We start from the raw sequence: 17,590 nt of genomic DNA on the forward strand, positions 1-17,590 counted from the left end.
TTTGTAACCATGGTAGCTAACTTGCACTTATGTATATTGCAGCATGCACGGGCCAACAGGACAGTGCCCTCACCCACGGGTGCTACCCAACCTAGTGGCAGTGTGTCTCGCCGCCATTTACTCCTGTTATGAAGAGTTCATCAACAGGTCAGTCACACATACACACAACCGACAACTTCTCACCTTTTCCCCCCGCACACGATCCAATTGGTGAACCCTTGGCTCCTTCCACTACCTCCTCATTTGATCCTCTTAGTTTTTCACCTCCACCTCTCCTTCTGCTGCTCCACTTCCCTTTTCACTCATGTCTGGACATCTTGTTCATCTGACTGGTGGTACAACCGGAGCAGCTTGGATCTATCAAGCATCAAGGTCAGCCTCATGGAAACCTACAGACAAGCTACAGACAATCACCAGTTACAACATCACTTTGATTTAATGTCAATGTATGCGCATCTTGTCTCTCATTTTACGTTAAATTCCTGAGAAAATATTCAAAGTAAAACATGACTAAAAGCCGTTGTCTATTTGTCCTTAACTTATTGTTAGCTATTGTTAGGTCTACCTATGCTTTCTGTACTCTGTGCAGGATAAAATATTGTTTTTTTTTCTCCAACCCTGAGCCCTCTGCCAGATTGGCCGACGCCTATCATAATTTATTTTTTCATTAATCTAAATAAACTAGTAGGAAAAAAAAGGAAAACACAGTACTGAGAAGTGCAAAGTTGATTGTGAAACGGTCCAACGGCAGAGGTGCGTGAAGAAACTTGACACACATTTGCAGTTATAAAACATTTTAATGTCATGTGACTCATGTTGTTTAGGTCATCTTTCATCCTTCAGCCATCGGTCTGAACGGCTTCAATATCACTAGAGGTAGCCAGAGATCGGATATATCCCAGCTGTGTGCAGTGATTCTTCATGAAAGTATTATCGAAACAAAACTCAAATCAATCTAGGTAGACTTGAGTCTGAATGGACGGTACCGCCTTTCATTGTGCATCTGACATACTTCTTTGTCACAAGCAACAATTGCTTAAATTCTAATAAAAAAAGGACAAATTCTGTCTGGAGAGAAATTGTTGGTGTAAGGAAGAACCTTTGCTAGTTCTTGTTGGCCAGTTTCATTTTTACTATTCATGGTGCGCACATTTTCTTTTTCTACCAGCCATTGTTTTTTCGAGATTGGTCATTTCACACCATGGTTATAACATGTATTCAAGCTGTTTATTCAGCGGTTGTGGTGGTAGAGTCATTCTATTGTTGACCTATGCCCGTTTTTCCATTGACTGGACAAACACGCGATTGCTCACTTCACCCATCTTGTAGGACTGTTAGTGAAGAAACAGTATGAGGTGTTGAAAACCGCAGTCTGTTTTCCAATGAATGACTTAGCAGTCAACTATAAATCCAGCTTTCCAGCATTTGCATGAGTCGATCTGAAAACCTGTTTGCAGATCAGATACTGTATTACCATCAGAGCAGTAGGATACCTTACAGTGTCCTTATAGCCTGCTATCATTTTTTATAGAGCATGCAGAGAAAGAGAATGTCATCTTTATTGTCATATTTCAGATTAACGATTTATTAGAGGGATGTCTTAAAGGCGCATATATATAATATTTCATGTTGTCACTGGTTTGCTTGGCAGTTGGCTCGTCTCATCGGTCTGTGGAATTTCCCTTTAAGACAGGAAAGAGCTGATATAGGATTAAAGAGGAAGTAGATATAGTATTACATGCAACAAAACCAGCCCCAGGCTTCAGAATGCAACCAGTCTCCATTTCCACTGCATTTTTACATTTAGACAAATTTTCTATTTATATTTTAGCCTATTTTATCAAGAGACACAATTAACTTTCACTTCGGTGAATACATGAGTTCTCTTCAAGGTTCAAAAAGTTTAAAAAGTTTTTTCCAATTTTTTTTTCTGTCAGAAATAATTGAGTGAATCTACAAATGCTCTACATTAACAAATAAAAATGACAGATTATGTCTTTTTGATGATTGAAATGAGAGTTAATGGGACTGCTATGTCTCTCTGGTCAGTTCCATAGAGGCCTTTTGATGTCTGTAGATGCAAAGCATTGGCTATAATAACTCATTAGCAACATCTCCTCAGCCCCCCCGACCCCCAGAGAGGAACTCTTGTTAGCTTCTTTTTTCCAAGAGTCCTTTGGCGTCCGGGGAACCATCGCTCCGGTACCCGTCTCTCCCGGCTCCGTCATCCCTTCACCCCTCTCTTTTTCTTTCCATTCTTTCATTTCCCTCACCAGGCCGCTGGATGCTTACTTTCGTCACAACGCTGCAGTGAAACTATTTTAATGCCTATTGACGTTGCTGTGGTCCATAGATACGTCATGTCCCTACATTGCTTCAGGGTTTTCTTTTGCGACCTTAGGGAATTGCATCATCCCTTTTTTCACCCAATTTATCTCTCTTTCTCTCTCTCTCTCTCTCTCTCTCTCTCCCTCCCTCCAGTCGGGACAACTCCCCCAGCCTGAAGGAGATCCGAAACGGCTGCCAGCAGCAGAACGACCGCAAGCCCCCGATGCCCCTGCGCCTGCTGCGCCCCGAGCCGCCGACCCCGCCGCCCGCCACCCTGCTCCCCCTCTCGGCCAACCCCGGCGCTCCCCAGCAGCCCCCCGCGGCCCCCGGCGGCCCGGCCCCGTCCATCCCCATCTCCTCCCCGACGCCCTCCCTGCCCCTCTCCCCTCCCCCGTCCATCGTCAACTCCAGCGAGATCCTGGTGGAGCTGGAGCGCAACAACAACTCGGCCAACGCCAGGCGGAAGGCGGGCCCGGCCGGCGGCGACAGCGAGCCCAACCTGATCGACTGCCTGCTGGTCAGCCCGACGCTCAACGCCCTGTCCATCCAGCTGCCGGCGCAGGCCGACCGGGTGCTGGGCTGCTTCGCCCTCATCCTCAAGATGCTGTGAGTTGGCATGCGAACTCTAGGAAAAGGCACTATTAATGGGCTATTAAGTAATCTATGACTTCTATCGAATTCTATCAGCGGCTAGTAGGAATTGCAATAACATCGATTAGCGATTAGCGTAATCCAAAGTAGGGCTGAACAATTAATCGAAACTGCAATTTTCAAATCGCTGGAGGCACAATATTTGTTAAAGGTGAAATGTGTCAAAATAGCATTTTAAATGAAATATCGTCGTGCTGCAGAGATGTCCTGGCCTACACATCATATTCTACAGACTTAAGAAAACATCTTTGTTTGGTACAGATCCCCGCAAAATGAAATCAATGAAAATGAGAATAATGATGTAAAAATGATCATTCCCTCTAACATCGCAAATCATATCGCAATTGCAATATCTGTCAAAATAATCGCAATTAGATATTTTTTCAAAATCGTTCAGCCCTAATCCAAAGTATGCAGATAAGCCTATTAGCAATCCAGAGTTGGTAGTCCATAATGAATCAACAGCGCAAAAAAGTTAGCTGTCTAGTTAACTTCACTCACTTGCTGTTTAAACAAAACAAGTTACACAAAATCTTCTTTCACTGGTCGTCATTGCAGTCAAATTTTATTCCTATTTTATTACTCCCCTAAATATGTCTGGCAGGGTTAGATTCAGGTCATTAACATTAACTAACCAGCCAACTTTAAAGCAGCTACAAGTCCACATTTTCTCACTTTTAGGATTATGCTAGTCGCCTACGATTACTTAACATCCTGTATGCTAAAGCGTTAGCATGCGCACCAGACAAAGCTAGCTAACGGAGACGCACAAAGAGTTAGGGTTTTAAAAGTCTTCTAGTTGCTTTGTGTTACGTTATAAAGGTCTGTGTGTTGGTGTTTGTCGTATGCAGTGTTGGCAAAACTACTCTAAAATTTAACTCGAAGCTATTAGCAATTTGACAACGAAACAAGTTGAGTATCATTTTAACTACTCAAGAAATAGCCTAGTTTTTGAAGTAAAAGACAAAGCTAGCTAACGGACAAAGCTAGTGTGGGAGAAAAACCTTCAGCTGGGCCAAAATGTCAAACAGATTCAGTAGAGTTCAATATGATATAGGTTTACTGCAAAGTCACACAGAGAACAATAAACCGAGCTGGTCCATGGAGCAACTAAACTAGCCCTTCAATACATCTTCTTTTATGCCACACTGTTGCCCCATCCCATTGTGGACCTAATTAAAAGGTCCCACCTTCTGATCTTACTCCAAACTTTTCATCTTTGTCAATACACCATTATTTACCTTTCTTGGGTCTTTCTATCATTTATCAAAAATAATGATGTCTACTCCCTCAAATCGTTAGCCTTGCAGTTCATCATGACCACTCATGCCTGCATTGGGCAAGCTGCCCATTCTTTTCATCTGGAGACACCATTATTTTCTGCAGAGCTAGTTAATGCTGATAAAACAATAATGATCTATAATAAATGCACATACATTCCTCATGGATACGAACAACTTCACATGTAGAATATCATACTGAGTATTCATTCATTTAACAAGTTCGGGTGAATTAAATTTCCCACACTCGCTAATGGAGACGCACAAACAGTTAGGATTTTAAAAGTCTTCTAGTTGCTTTGTGTTACGTTATAAAGGTCTGTGTGTTGGTGTTTACTACTCTAAAATTTAACTCGAAGCTATTAGCAATTTGACAACGAAACAAGTTAAGTAACATTTTAACTACTCAAGAAACAGCTTCGTTTTTGAAGTAACAGTATATCGGTGTTTGTATGCCTGAAATTATGATCGGTGTCAGTGGGTTAAACGGTACCAAATGAGTTAATATGATAAGCGCTGGCGATGATTACACAATGTGGAAGTGGAGCCAGGATTACGTGTGTATGTGTGTGTGTCCTTTTTTTTTTTTCTCGGGGTGTAAGTGATTGCCGGCCTGTGTGGGAACCGATCAGGATGACCTAAAAAGCGATAGTGCGTGTGCGTTTGTAGCCTCCGTAACAAAGCCAGTGTTACTTAACAGGGAGTAACGCGAGCCTCCTCCTAGGTCTTGTTAAATCAATGCCGGAGTCCTGCGTCATCTCGGCCCCGGCTCACATTTCGACTAGGGGACCTCTCTCTCTCTCTCTTTTCGCTCTCTGGCCTCGTATATCCAGGTTGCACTCGCCTCTCTATGTGAACTCTCTCCATCTCCATTTTCCGTCCCTCTTTAACCGCTGTCTGTCTCTCTCTCTCTCTCAGGTCTGACTATGATGACTGGAGACCTGCTCTGGCCAGCCTACTGCAGCCCATCCCCTTCCCCAAAGAGTGAGTACACACACACACACACACCTCTTTTCGCTCCCATCCCCCCCTCCTCCTGTCCTCCTCTCCCTCTTTTCCTTATACTTTACAATGACAGTACATTTTAGTCTTTAAGCTGATGCTGTTATTCAGAGAGACTTGAGAGAAGCAGTAGACTAAGTTTCAGTTTAATAACACTGAAATCTAGATCACAAACATTACAAGCAACCAATAGATAGGAATGGCAAGGTCAGGGCCTTAGTGCCCTTGTAGAACGACCATGCTTGGAAAAGAAAAAGAATGAGAGCAAAGGAGAGAGATTTAGTGTCCCATGGTGGTCTAACTGCTGTTTCAGAGGCTTTTCCACCCTGACAAGAATACAATTCTGTGGGGAAACAATGAAAACTTGAAATTCTCATGGCAATCGGTGGCTTCAGTCAGGTGGCTCGGTATCAATATCAGCCCTCAAAAACCTGTATCCGTCTAACCCTACCCAGCACCCCTCTCCCCTCCTCCTCCTCCACCTCCTCCTCCTCACTCCCTCTCTCCCTTGTCCTCTTTCCTCCACATGTGCACTGCGTCCCTGGAGGGCGACATGTTTCTAGCAGGGTCCCGTCAGGGCCCGGCTACTGACGCGGGCGAGGGGGGGGGGCTCTCCTCTCTCCCAGGGGAGGCCGTTGTAACCGTCTAGCCGGCCCCGGGCCTTATTTGTAATTGTGCTCGCTGGGTCAGAGCTTCATTAGCGGCGACCCAAGGAGGGCTTGTTGTTCCTGCGACACTGGGACCCACCTGTTGCTCACCTGCGCCACTGTTGCCTAGTCCATGGCTTCAGACGTCATTAAGAAAGGCAACAACGCTCCCCAGTCGCGCCTGTCGCTTAGGATATAATGACTTGCATCAATGCACATGCAAATACGCATGCACACACACACACATGCACAGATATAGAGACAAAAACATTTAAAACTATACAGTACTGTGCAAAAGTCTTAGGCACCCTAGATTTTTTTATATACATTTCTTAGAAGTCTTAGATGTCTATTTGCTATTTGTTTTCTGCATTAGTGTGTCAGTAGACTGCTGTTTACTGTAAATTTTTGATATTCAGAAACTTTTCATTTCATTAGTTTTGAAAGCATCTTCGCTTTATGGATTTCTTTGACATATGCCTAAGACTTTTGCACAGTACTGAATATGGTAGGGAACTTTTATTTTATTTTGTGAATGGGAAATGTGTAACGTTAGCAGGACTACTATGCAAAATTTATTGCGTTAATGGTGTACTACGGTAATGGACACTTATTACATTAGCAGCTGTAACATGGCCTCCTGTAGACCCATTAATGTGAATAATGTTTTATAATTTTCATAATTTTGCGGCTTTTTTCTAATGTGCAAATCCCTTGCCTTTATTTCTCAGTAAGTTCTGTTGCGTTTCTTCTTTTTTTGCACGTCCCGTCACTTTTTCAATCATACATGTTCTACTTAACATGTCCAAGTTGTTGCCATTTTTCAGTGTTGTTCTTTGATGTATCTTTCTATTTTGCTGCTGCGACGGCCCAACTTCCCCCCACGGGAACCATTAAAGTTTCATCTAATCTAATCTAACAAACAATCCCTAGAAAATGCACATGTTCGCTCCTCGCGTACACGTGTGCAAAATGGCACAACGGGCCGTGCAATCCCTCTGCAACTTCGCCGAGCGCGTTGCTGTATCCTCCCAGCTAAGGTTTCATCATGGTACCGTGTCACCAGTCTACCACCGGATGTGCTTTTAACTGTCAAGCTTATTTATAGTTCTTCCGCAGTCGTCTTTCCAGGCATTTTTCTGCTGCTGTCATTTGCACACAGTGTATAATCGGTGTCTGTCAGTTCACAAGTGGGTCTACTGCAAGGCTGAACCACAAAGAGAAAACAAAACTAAAACAACTCGATGCCAGAAAAAAACCTGAATATGCTATAAACATCGCTTCCCAGCTATAGTAGGCTACATAAAAAAACATGCATAAACTCACCATCTGATCTCTTATTCTCTTATTTTTCTTTCTCTCTCTCTCTCTAGGGCCCTTGCACATGCCAAATTCACAAAGTAAGTAACTCACTATTAACTGTTATGAGACAATCAATTGATGTGTGCTGTGAATACTGTCTGTTTCATGTGACAGCACTAAAAAGCTTTACAAGCCAGGGCGGATTCCAGTTTGAAAACAGCCTGACATTTGTGCCTCAACGTTTCTCTCTCTAAATAGGGAACTGAAATATGTTATTCAGAGGTTTGCAGAGGACCCAAGGCAGGAGGTGAGTGTGTGTTTTACCACTATTTCAACATTGTGTGTAGCAGGTCGTGTGCTTAAAGGAATACACCAAGTTTTTGGGGAGATTGTCTTGTGATTAACAGACACCAAAATCATCCACGTGTTCCAAGGTAGGCAAAAGTGTTAGCATGGAGCCTACTCTCACTCAACATAGTGTATGCTAAAGTGTGGAGCACCAGAGTAAATGCTGTAATCCGGACATATGGATGATTTTGGGGTCTATGTTCTCATCACTTAATGGGTAATTTGACCAGCGAGACAATCTTTCAAAAATGTGTTGCATTCTTTTAATACGGTGTGTGGCTGTATGTGTGTGTGTGTGTGTTTTCCAGGTCCATTCCTGCCTACTCAGTGTGCGTTCGGGTAAAGACGGCTGGTTCCAGCTCTATAGTCCAGGAGGCGTCGCCTGTGATGATGATGGAGAGCTATTTGCCAGTATGGTGAGTATACACACACACACACACACACATACACATGATTGATAAAGCTTGGCAGTGGGGAGCTTTGTTAGTATTTGCACAACTTGTGCAAATACTAACAAAGTTCCCCACTGCCAAGCCTTATCAATCATTGCCAAGTAATATGTGGTTGGGGTTCCAGGGAATTTAGTATCAGTCCATTCCAGATGTCACAGCATGCCTTTCCTTTGCATACAAGTATTAGCAACAACTAATTGCCATAAGATCAGACTGATCTGATCTCCTCTCCTCTCCTCCTCCCCCTCCTCCTCTCCAGGTTCATATCTTAATGGGCTCCTGCTATAAGACCAAGAAGTTTCTCCTCTCTCTGGCTGAGAACAAGCTGGGTCCCTGCATGCTGCTGGCCTTGCGTGGAAACCAGACAATGGTGGAGGTGTGTGTGTTTGTACTTTATTAATACTTGTGACAGTTTAACTTGTGAATTCACGAGTGAGAACCGTTTGAGGAAAAGTGAGGACATTTTTTATTATTGCTTATTTCTTTTGGTCCCTATTTTAATATGTTATGTTGTGCTATTTATTCTGTTTTTATGTGAAGCAATTTGTAAACTGTTTGTAGGTAAGTGCTAAACTGTGCGTGTGTGTGTATGTGTGTGTGTGTGTGTGTGTCCAGATCCTGTGCCTGATGCTGGAGTACAACATCATAGAGAACAAGGACACCCAGCTGCAGATCATCTCCACCCTGGAGAGCACCCAGGTGGGCCTGCGCATGTACGAACAGCTCTGTGACCGACAGAGAGAGCTCAAAGAACTGGTGAGTTACTGCTCTGACACACACACACACACACACACACACACACACATACACCATGTACCCACTTTATTAGGTATAGTTAGCTTGTACCGTGTAAGACCTCATTTTCCTCCAGAACAGCCTGAATTCTTTGAGGCCTGGATTCACCAAGGTGCTTAAACGTTCCACAGGGATCTTGGTCCATGTTGACGGTACATTCATGTTACAAACATCCTGTTTGGCCTTCTTCCAAAGATCTCTCTTGGGTTGAGATCTGAGGACTGTGGAGTGGGTCTTTCTCAAAACGCGTCCTTGGGTCCACCGTGACGCATTTGACGTAATATCGAACGGTGTACGCACAATTCAGGAGCGCCAAGGACGACTCAAGATCCCAGAAGTTTACTTGCCGGCCGAGGATGCGTCGGACGGCAACTTGGCCAACAAGAATGAATGAAAAGCCCCAAGATTCATTGCGAGAATGATGCGTCACGTCCGAACAGTGCGATAGTCAGTTGTTTCCTCAAGTTATTTCCACATTCAACACACAATTGTGCTTGAGAAGTGCGTTCTCTCCAAGACAACTTGAGCACATTCTTCACGCCAAGTATCTTTCTTGGCGTTCTTGGATTTGATGATAACCTACTGCCATGTTCCTAGAACTGTCTCAAGGTTTCGACTGGTTGTACCTTCTGAGATGCCCTTCTGCACATCACTGCTGTACCAAGATGTTACTTGCATATCTGTGGCCCGGTAACTTTAGCTGGTCTTCAGTCGTCAACCAAGACCGGGTGTTTTTTTGCTTATCTCATCGTTCTCGGTAAACTCCAGACACCGCAGTGTAGAAAACCCAGGAGGTCGGCTGGTTCTGAGATGCGTCTTGCCCAATGTTTAGTCGGACAGTGACTGTATCTGAGCCTCTCCACCCTGTCTGCGTGCCTCATTTACTGAGTCACAGCCACTTGACTCGCTGTCTGGAGGAAATGGGGAGGTATAGCTAAGGAAGTGGCCACTGAGTGTATACTGTACATAAACATAGATAGCGCAGATAACTCGCGCATATACAAAGACAACTCATACACACTTACCATAGCACATAGAGAATAGAAATCATATGAAGATACGTAAACAAGTATATACAGTAAGTGTTGACACGTACATGCACGAGGCATACATGTACAAAATGACATACTGTATGTATTGAAAATTGTTCATTTTGCTTGTTTGAACTGGTTATATGAAATGAATACATCGACTACAGGTATTTCCTTGATGATGATGTCAGAATTTTCTGAGAAATCTTAAGTTCTTAAGTAGTATTTACTATCTGAAATCTGAGTGAACATATTTTTCTAGCCGTATTAACCACCTGAAAGCTGAGTGAACAGTATTTTCTGGTAGTATTTACCACCTGAAAGCTGAGTGAACATATTTTTCTAGTAGTATTTACCACCTGAAAGCTGAGTGAACAGTATTTTCTAGTAGTATTTACCACCTGAAAGCTGAGAGAACAGTATTTTCTAGTAGTATTTACCACCTGAAAGCTGAGAGAACAGTATTTTCTAGTAGTATTTACCATGTAAAAGCTGAGTGAACTGTATTTTCTAGTAGTATTTACCATGTAAAAGCTGAGTGAACTGTATTTTCTAGTAGTATTTACCACCTGAAAGCTGAGGTGAACAGTGTTTTCTACTAGTATTCACCAGCTGTGACACGAGTGCAGCACAAGTCTGTAGCTGCTCACAGACACCATCTACTGTCTTAAAAGGGATCTGCAAGGCCTTGTGCTCAGACGCCATCTTTTTTTCTCTCTCTCTATCTCTTCCTCAGCAAAGAAAAGGAGGCCCCACCCGCCTGACTCTTCCCTCAAAGTCCACGGTGAGATTACATTTACGCTCATTGCTTTAGGACTCAGCTGTGTGAGGAGTTACTCTTAGCTCGGTTTGATCGTAAACAGTTTTAACCCTTTCATTTCCGGGCCCACATTATACATAAGTGGGTTTTTTTTTTAAACATTGTGACATTAAAAACGGCTAATCAGACGTTCTCTTGACCCCTCCCCCCAACACATATGAAGGATGCGGACCTGGCTCGCCTGTTGAGTTCGGGTTCCTTTGGGAACTTGGAGAACCTCAGTCTGGCCTTCACCAACGTCACCAGTGCCTGTGCCGAGCAGCTCATCAAGCTGCCTTCACTCAAACAGCTCAACCTCTGGTCCACACAGGTACAGGCACACTGGAAACAGCACCAACACTAACTATGAACCACCGCAGAAACACACATGCACACACAGATAATGATTTAATAGATGTGTAATGAGTATGTAATCTCTCTTCCCTCTGTCTCTTGATTTCGACGCCTTTCTGTACGTATATCGCTGTCTGTTCGCTGGTTGATCTTTTTTCTCTCTTTCTTTCTTTCCTTCACATCCATCTGTCCATCCGTCGGTCAGTTTGGGGACGCAGGGTTGCGGTTGCTCTCTGAGCATCTGGCCTGTCTTCAGGTGTTGAACCTCTGCGAGACGCCCGTCACCGACGCTGGCTTGCTGGCCCTCAGCTGTAAGAGCGCACGCACACACACACACACACATAGAGCAGGGTTCCCAAAAAAGAGAATTTGATAAATTATCTGGGGAAGTCAGAGAATTTTACAAATGGATCAGCTGTTTATCTCCACAGCAAGCCCAACTGGAGTAGAAACCAGAATGTTTACCATATTAGAATTTTTCTGAGCTGAAAAACAACATGTACAAACCAGGAAGGAGTGAGATTTTTAGGTCATGGAAGCGTTCCTAGTTCATTATGGGAAGTCATGGAATTTTACATCAGGGCCATGTAATCCTATGTAAGGACCTTTGGTAAAATTAATTCCCTAATCCTAAATTTAGTCCTCAACCACTACATATCTACTCTAAGCAGTGCAGCCCATTTAAATGGACCTTTTGCAAAATGAGGCTGCAATTTCATCACTTCCCCAAAAAAGTCCTGAGTAAAATTCTGCCACTCAGCAGCAACCTCTGATAGTACAAGTCATATCTCACAGCCATGAATTTCAGCTGTAAATTCTGCTTGCATGCATTCACTATGCATATATTTAATGCAGCAGGGTGTGTTCTGTAGTCATTAGTCTTCTTCCATTCAGAGAACTAAGATTGCATACTCCATATTCACAGTTTCATTAGGCAGGAACTCAGTTGCGATGTCTTCAAACCCAGCAGAAAGCCAGCGAAAATAGCAAAAAGGCAACGGGTTAAGTAACCAAGCAAGCCTGGGTGCCATGACAACCACAGAGCAAGCATGGAAAAGTCGTTCTGGATAAAAGCTGATTCCCTAATTGTAGCTAATTGTAATTGTCTCCCTGTTGCAGCCATGAAGAGCCTGTGCAGTCTGAACATGAACAGCACCAAGCTGACGGCCGACACATATGAGGACCTCAAGGTAACGCCAACTGCCAAAAGACACTTCCATTCAATGATTTTTACAGTCATCATGAATGTAGGACCAGTGGGTGAACAAGTTGACAGCTATTTCCTATCATTCAACTCACGTTTGTCTCATGTCACGAACTTCCCTGTGAAGTCACACTCTGCGAAACAGGTTGTCCTTTCCAGTTCCAGTCAGAAATGCCCATATACTTGTTTAACAAGAGCAACAGCCAAATGTGTGATGGAGGACATGATACAGGTTATCCTTATTATCATTTAGAAAATAGAAAAACTAATCACTGTGGGATCTGCATATGAGGAAACATTCCCCTCGGGGATTAACAAAGTACTACCAAATATAATGTGTTATGGAGGCTGGAAATATTCCATATCCACTAGGTTTAGACCCATATGAGGTTTGTCCATATCTTTAAATTTATCCATTTTGATGCCAGTGTACTCAGTGCTTCCCTCCGGAATGTTATTCTTGTCAGGGTGGAAAAGCCTCTGAAACAGCATTTAGCTCATCATGGGACACTAAAACTCTCCACTGAAACCCATACTAATGAAATTCTGACAGGCCAATATCTTTTAGTTTTAGTCAAATGCCAGTACAATATTTGCCTGTGCTATTTCTGACTAGGAACTCATCATTTCACCATCTGACTGATTTTATGTTTAGATAATGTCAGCTTGTTAGCTAGCTTCCTGGTCAGCTAACCATCACTGTCTTGTTAACACATCTGATTTGTGCACTAGCTAACATATCAAGTTAGCTACTAGTGACTTGTAGTCACCTCTTAACTAATATTGGTTGCTTTGCTAAATGAGCCTGCTGGCTAGTCAGCTAGCTAACAGTTATTTCAGGTTAACTGAGCTGAGTCTTCTCAAGCTACAACTCAGTAGAGACTAGAGCTAAAGACAAGACAGTTTACTGTGTCACAGTAACCTACATTTGGAAACAAATCTACTTTAGCAGATGATTCACTGTTAGTTATTTGCACACAGCCAACTCCCCAGTGGACCTCCAAGATTGCGGCAGATTTGTGACTCCGTTACAAAGCCTCTGTACGTTGCTGTTTGTGTAAACAAACCCTTTCTCTCTTTTTCTCCCTTAGGCCAAACTGCCCAATCTGAAAGATGTTGACGTCCGGTACACAGAGGCCTGGTGATCGACCACGTTCGCACATATTCACGCATAACTACACACACACATTCATACATGCACACACACGCATGCGTACACACCCTCGGATACACACATGAAATTGTGTGGTGATGTCATCATCGTCATCGTCATCATCATCATCATCATCAGACCAGGAACTCTGACATCATCCTAACGTGAGGATTGCTTCATACAACCGGAAAGCGTCGTCTCGGACATGGTTAAGTCGGACGAGGAGCCTTCATCGTCCTCAGACGTGGTCGTCATCGACAACAACAACAACAACAACAACAACAGGAAGGAACTCTCCGGTCAGCGTCAAAATCACTTTTTTTCTAGACGAGAACATCTTTAAGGACCTTGTCACTTCCCTCTCTTCTGTCATCGGTATTCCAAGGACCTTGTTTTTAGTGAAGTCGTCAAAGGACACGCAAGGACCCCGCCACCTTATGACATGAGGGACCCTTTCTAACCCGAACCCTAACCCCTTTCTTTATCTCCGTGTCTTCATCCCTCACCCCCCTTCTTTCATACATGGTCGCTCCGTTTTCGTATGCGAGCTAAAATCCAGCTGTCCAGCCGTCGTCCCCTCCTCTGTGTGTTCACGTGTCATATGAGGACACTGAGGAAACCCTGAATTGATCTCCTGCCCTCAGAGCCTTCCTGTCTCTCTCTCTCTCTCTCTCCTGCTCTCTCTCTCTCTCTCGCTCTCTCTCTCTCATACCCTTGTGTGATGAAGGCTGGACAAAGCAGGTCACATTCCAGTACTTTTTTGATATTGCCTCCGATCCGATCCACGATGTAGCTCTCTAAAAGACGTGTTCAACTCATTATTCTGGTCGTTGGTCTTGGCTTGTATTTTTCAGGTTCAGATTCTGGCCTTTTCAAGTCCTGCATTGGGAACGAGGTGCTACCTCTTGAGAAAAGAAAAGTTGCGAGACTGTGCCTATTCCTCACATAACGACACGTTCACACACTAAAAAAAAAAAAAAAATTTGATTTTTATCAACTTGAATGAACATATTTTTCCAGACATCTGTGCTTTCATATATTGTGTGTTTATATATAAAACATATATATGAAAATATTCCCCAACGATGACATTTAAAAAAAAAAAAAGAAAAACAAGAAGCAGACATTTCGGGAGCTCTGCTCTGTAGAGGAAAAAAAAACAGTTAAATGGCGACATTTTTTTCCTTTTGAATTTGTTATCAGTGTACATAATGATGAACTCCCATACTATTTAATAGGACAGTTGTGTAGCAGTAGCTCGGTGGTCTGGGACTGCCTTCTATTTATAAGTTCTGTCTTTAAAATCTCCTTTACTCTGTCTCTCCTGGATTTTGTCATGACAATAATGAAGTATAGAGGCCCTGTTGTCTTTTTTCACGACACAATCAAGCCAACCAAGAGGGCGTGGATCTCTCTACCATGCAGGTGGTACCGTAGATCCCTAAAGCTGACTGTGGTAATTTACTAAGTGGACCTGTAAACAAGACACATCACCAGCTGAAAGTTTGTATATTTTCAAATCCTCTTGCTATTTTGGCTCTGTTGCACAGACGGGTCCGGGAAACGATCGCTTTCGAGAAAGGACATTTGCCAAACGCATTCATTCAGTTTCCTTTTGTTTCGTGCACTTCTTCAGGCCGACGTCCGTTCGGTCGCTAATCGAAGCGACGCCGCCGGCCGAGTCGGCGCCGAGCGGCGTGCGGGGCGTGTGAAATGGAAATAGAACCTTTTGACTCTGTCCGAGCGTCTCGCGGCCCAAAACGTGGACGGCGACCCCCCCCCCCCCCCCCCGCCGTTTGAGAGACACTGACGTCCGGAGCCGCGTCCCTGCCTTCCCGCTCGGGGGCGAGGACGGAGGGTCGAAGTGCCTCCAGTGGGGCTGACAATCTGTTGCATACTGTAAATCCTTCTAATCACAGCCTTTTCTGTTTACATGGGAAACTGTGGACGAGTTAATATTTGCCTATTACCTTTTTACCTGTCAAACCACCTGTTTTGAATTGTTTTGATGTATTTATAGGCCGTAATACACGGGTGACATTTTCAGGCTGTATCGATGAATACTATTGTCCTCAGCAGGGATGGGAATTGGCCAACGGGACAAAATTGTTGTATATATCAGAACGGGCTATAAGGGACAAAAGATCAGGACTGCAACAAAAATTGCCCGTCTACATTCCCTCAAAATGTTGCCCGTTTATTGTGGCAACATTTCAAGTTATGTGGTAACGGCCCTGACACACTGCAAGTCTGTCAGCAGCCTCTCTCTTCTCTCTCTGTCTAGACGTGGTTTGGGTTGGTTTGTCTTGTATCAGTGGCCCTCTTTTGGGTATTGCACAAACACACACACACACACACACACACACTCACACAATACGCAGACGACACACATTTCTACCCTTTTTTCAGTCAGCCCATTTCTGACTGCGTCCATCCATTTTTTTTCTTTTTTTTTTTGACTTCCAGAATGCTCCAGATTTTTGTTGGGTTGAGGCAGAAGGTGGAACAGAAGACAAAGTTTGGAACGCCGTCCGCTATGAGTTATGAATTGACGCTTTGTTTCCTATTCATCGGGTGCCATGGCAGTTTTCTGGCTGGCGTTGTAGACTTCATTGTGTACGGCCATGTTCGGTCTGGCTTTAGGACCTCGTGCTCTCTTTCATATCCTGTATAATGTATATACAAGTGTATATAATTGTCTCCTCCCTGAACTCTCTTTGCCCCCATTTTTGCAACCCTCGATTCCTCTTTTCTCTTCTTCTTCTTCCTCTCTGTCTTTCTCTTGCCCTCCCTTCGCGGGCGGGGCTAGCGTTGCCTTCATCTTAACAAACGTGTGCGTGTGGTCATTATTATGTTTATTTTTATTTTTGTTTCCCACAAAGTGCACTGTAATCTAAAAAATTGTCATCTATTATGTTTTCAATGGGTAATGTCTTTTAATTATTTTTGTTTCCAACTTGGTTGATTTGATCACTTTAATCAAGCGTCTCCTGTGTTTTTGTTGGTAAGTTGTTTTTGTTTTTTTTGCATGTACATGTTGCTGCATCATCCGGTCTTTTTATTTTGTAATTTTTTTGCTTATTTGTTTTACAAATGGTTTGAAATATGAAAAGGGTCCGATCACTATCTCACCGAGGTTAAGGACTGAAACGGAGAGATCCCATCTGACTGTGTCCTGTGTTCAGAGATTTCTGAAGCCTGATACCAATACCGGTATTTTTTGGATTGAAACATATTGACTCGCTGTGATCAGGGAGGAACCTCCATCATATCACGCTGACCGGCCCGATATCTGATTTTTAATAAAAGGCCAATATCGCTCTGACATATCAGCAGACTGACATCAGTCTGAATCTAGCTTTGTTGTGCCCCAGATGTCGCCATGAATGGCATGGGGAAAGTTTTGTAATACTGTTTGGAGGACATGTGATAGTTAAATACAAACGATTTTTTGTTTTGTCACATCTCCGTATCCTGTGGAGCTCACTGTTGCTTTGCTTTTGGTTCATATTCAAATCCTAATCCCCCCCCCCCCAATTCCCCCCACCCTCTCTCCTCATGCCACCTGTCAGTTATCTCTCTATAAGTTCATATTAGAAGCCCGAGATCGGCTTCTTCCTCTGAATTCGTAAAGACTTTCTACCATTTAAAAAATTTGCGTCCGACATGCGCGAGAGTCTTAACGGTTGTTAACGGAAGGGGGGCGGGGGTTTTCGGATGTGGCGCCACCCGCTGCTGCAGTCCTGACCGATTTTGGGGGAAAAAAAAAAAAAATCTCTATTTACCATGATTCCTTGTCGTAAAATATTTTTTTTTGGCAGCTGGAAAAAAGGGCGCCCCATCATGTTTCTCTCTCTTTCAGTCTTTCTCCGCGTCGATCTGCTTCTCCTGCTGGGTTATTATTGCTGCTGCTGCTGCTCTGTGGCTGTTGTAATAAAAATACAAAAAGATCTTCAACAGGAAAAATAACAACTATGATGTGAAATAATTTCAATCAAAAATAAAAAACTGTCTGTGAATATGTTTCAGATGTGTGTGGCATGGGTTATTTGTACGAATGGCTTCCTGAAGGCACATTAGCAGTAAGTCCATCATGTTTGAAATAACCCCAGGAAGGCGTTAACATTGTGATTTCATATTTGGGGAGAATTTGTGTTTATGTTTCATGTGGCGAATTGTCACTTCAAACACCAAACCCAAATCTGTGTAAAGCCTGACATCTAATGGTAGCAGTATGCTTTTTA

The 17,590-nt window shown here is 43.4% G+C and overlaps 1 protein-coding gene across 2 annotated transcripts in view; it reads left to right on the forward strand.

Annotated features, from left to right (window-relative positions):
• Window positions 1-17,359, forward strand: part of cmip (c-Maf inducing protein) — a 40,426-nt gene extending 23,067 nt beyond the window's left edge. The window contains exons 9-22 of one of the 2 annotated variants that reach the window (XM_071547357.1): window positions 43-147; window positions 2,482-2,627; window positions 2,724-2,934; window positions 5,178-5,243; window positions 7,282-7,308; window positions 7,469-7,517; window positions 7,867-7,974; window positions 8,270-8,386; window positions 8,626-8,766; window positions 10,573-10,620; window positions 10,820-10,966; window positions 11,195-11,300; window positions 12,109-12,179; window positions 13,285-17,359. In XM_071547357.1, coding sequence (XP_071403458.1) covers window positions 43-147; window positions 2,482-2,627; window positions 2,724-2,934; window positions 5,178-5,243; window positions 7,282-7,308; window positions 7,469-7,517; window positions 7,867-7,974; window positions 8,270-8,386; window positions 8,626-8,766; window positions 10,573-10,620; window positions 10,820-10,966; window positions 11,195-11,300; window positions 12,109-12,179; window positions 13,285-13,338 — 1,396 coding nt within the window. In that variant the 3' untranslated portion in view covers window positions 13,339-17,359. Of the gene's footprint in view, window positions 1-42; window positions 148-2,481; window positions 2,935-5,177; window positions 5,244-7,281; window positions 7,309-7,468; window positions 7,518-7,866; window positions 7,975-8,269; window positions 8,387-8,625; window positions 8,767-10,572; window positions 10,621-10,819; window positions 10,967-11,194; window positions 11,301-12,108; window positions 12,180-13,284 lie in introns of both variants that reach the window. The other variant, XM_071547355.1, reaches the window with a different exon arrangement.
• Window positions 17,360-17,590: the final 231 nt, after the last annotated feature.

This window comes from Centroberyx affinis, unplaced genomic scaffold (assembly GCF_046629955.1).
Source record: "Centroberyx affinis isolate AG114_WGS23_722 - 3 ecotype Tasmania unplaced genomic scaffold, CSIRO-AGI_Caff_v1 ptg005840l_1, whole genome shotgun sequence".
Classification (NCBI taxonomy): domain Eukaryota; kingdom Metazoa; phylum Chordata; class Actinopteri; order Beryciformes; family Berycidae; genus Centroberyx; species Centroberyx affinis.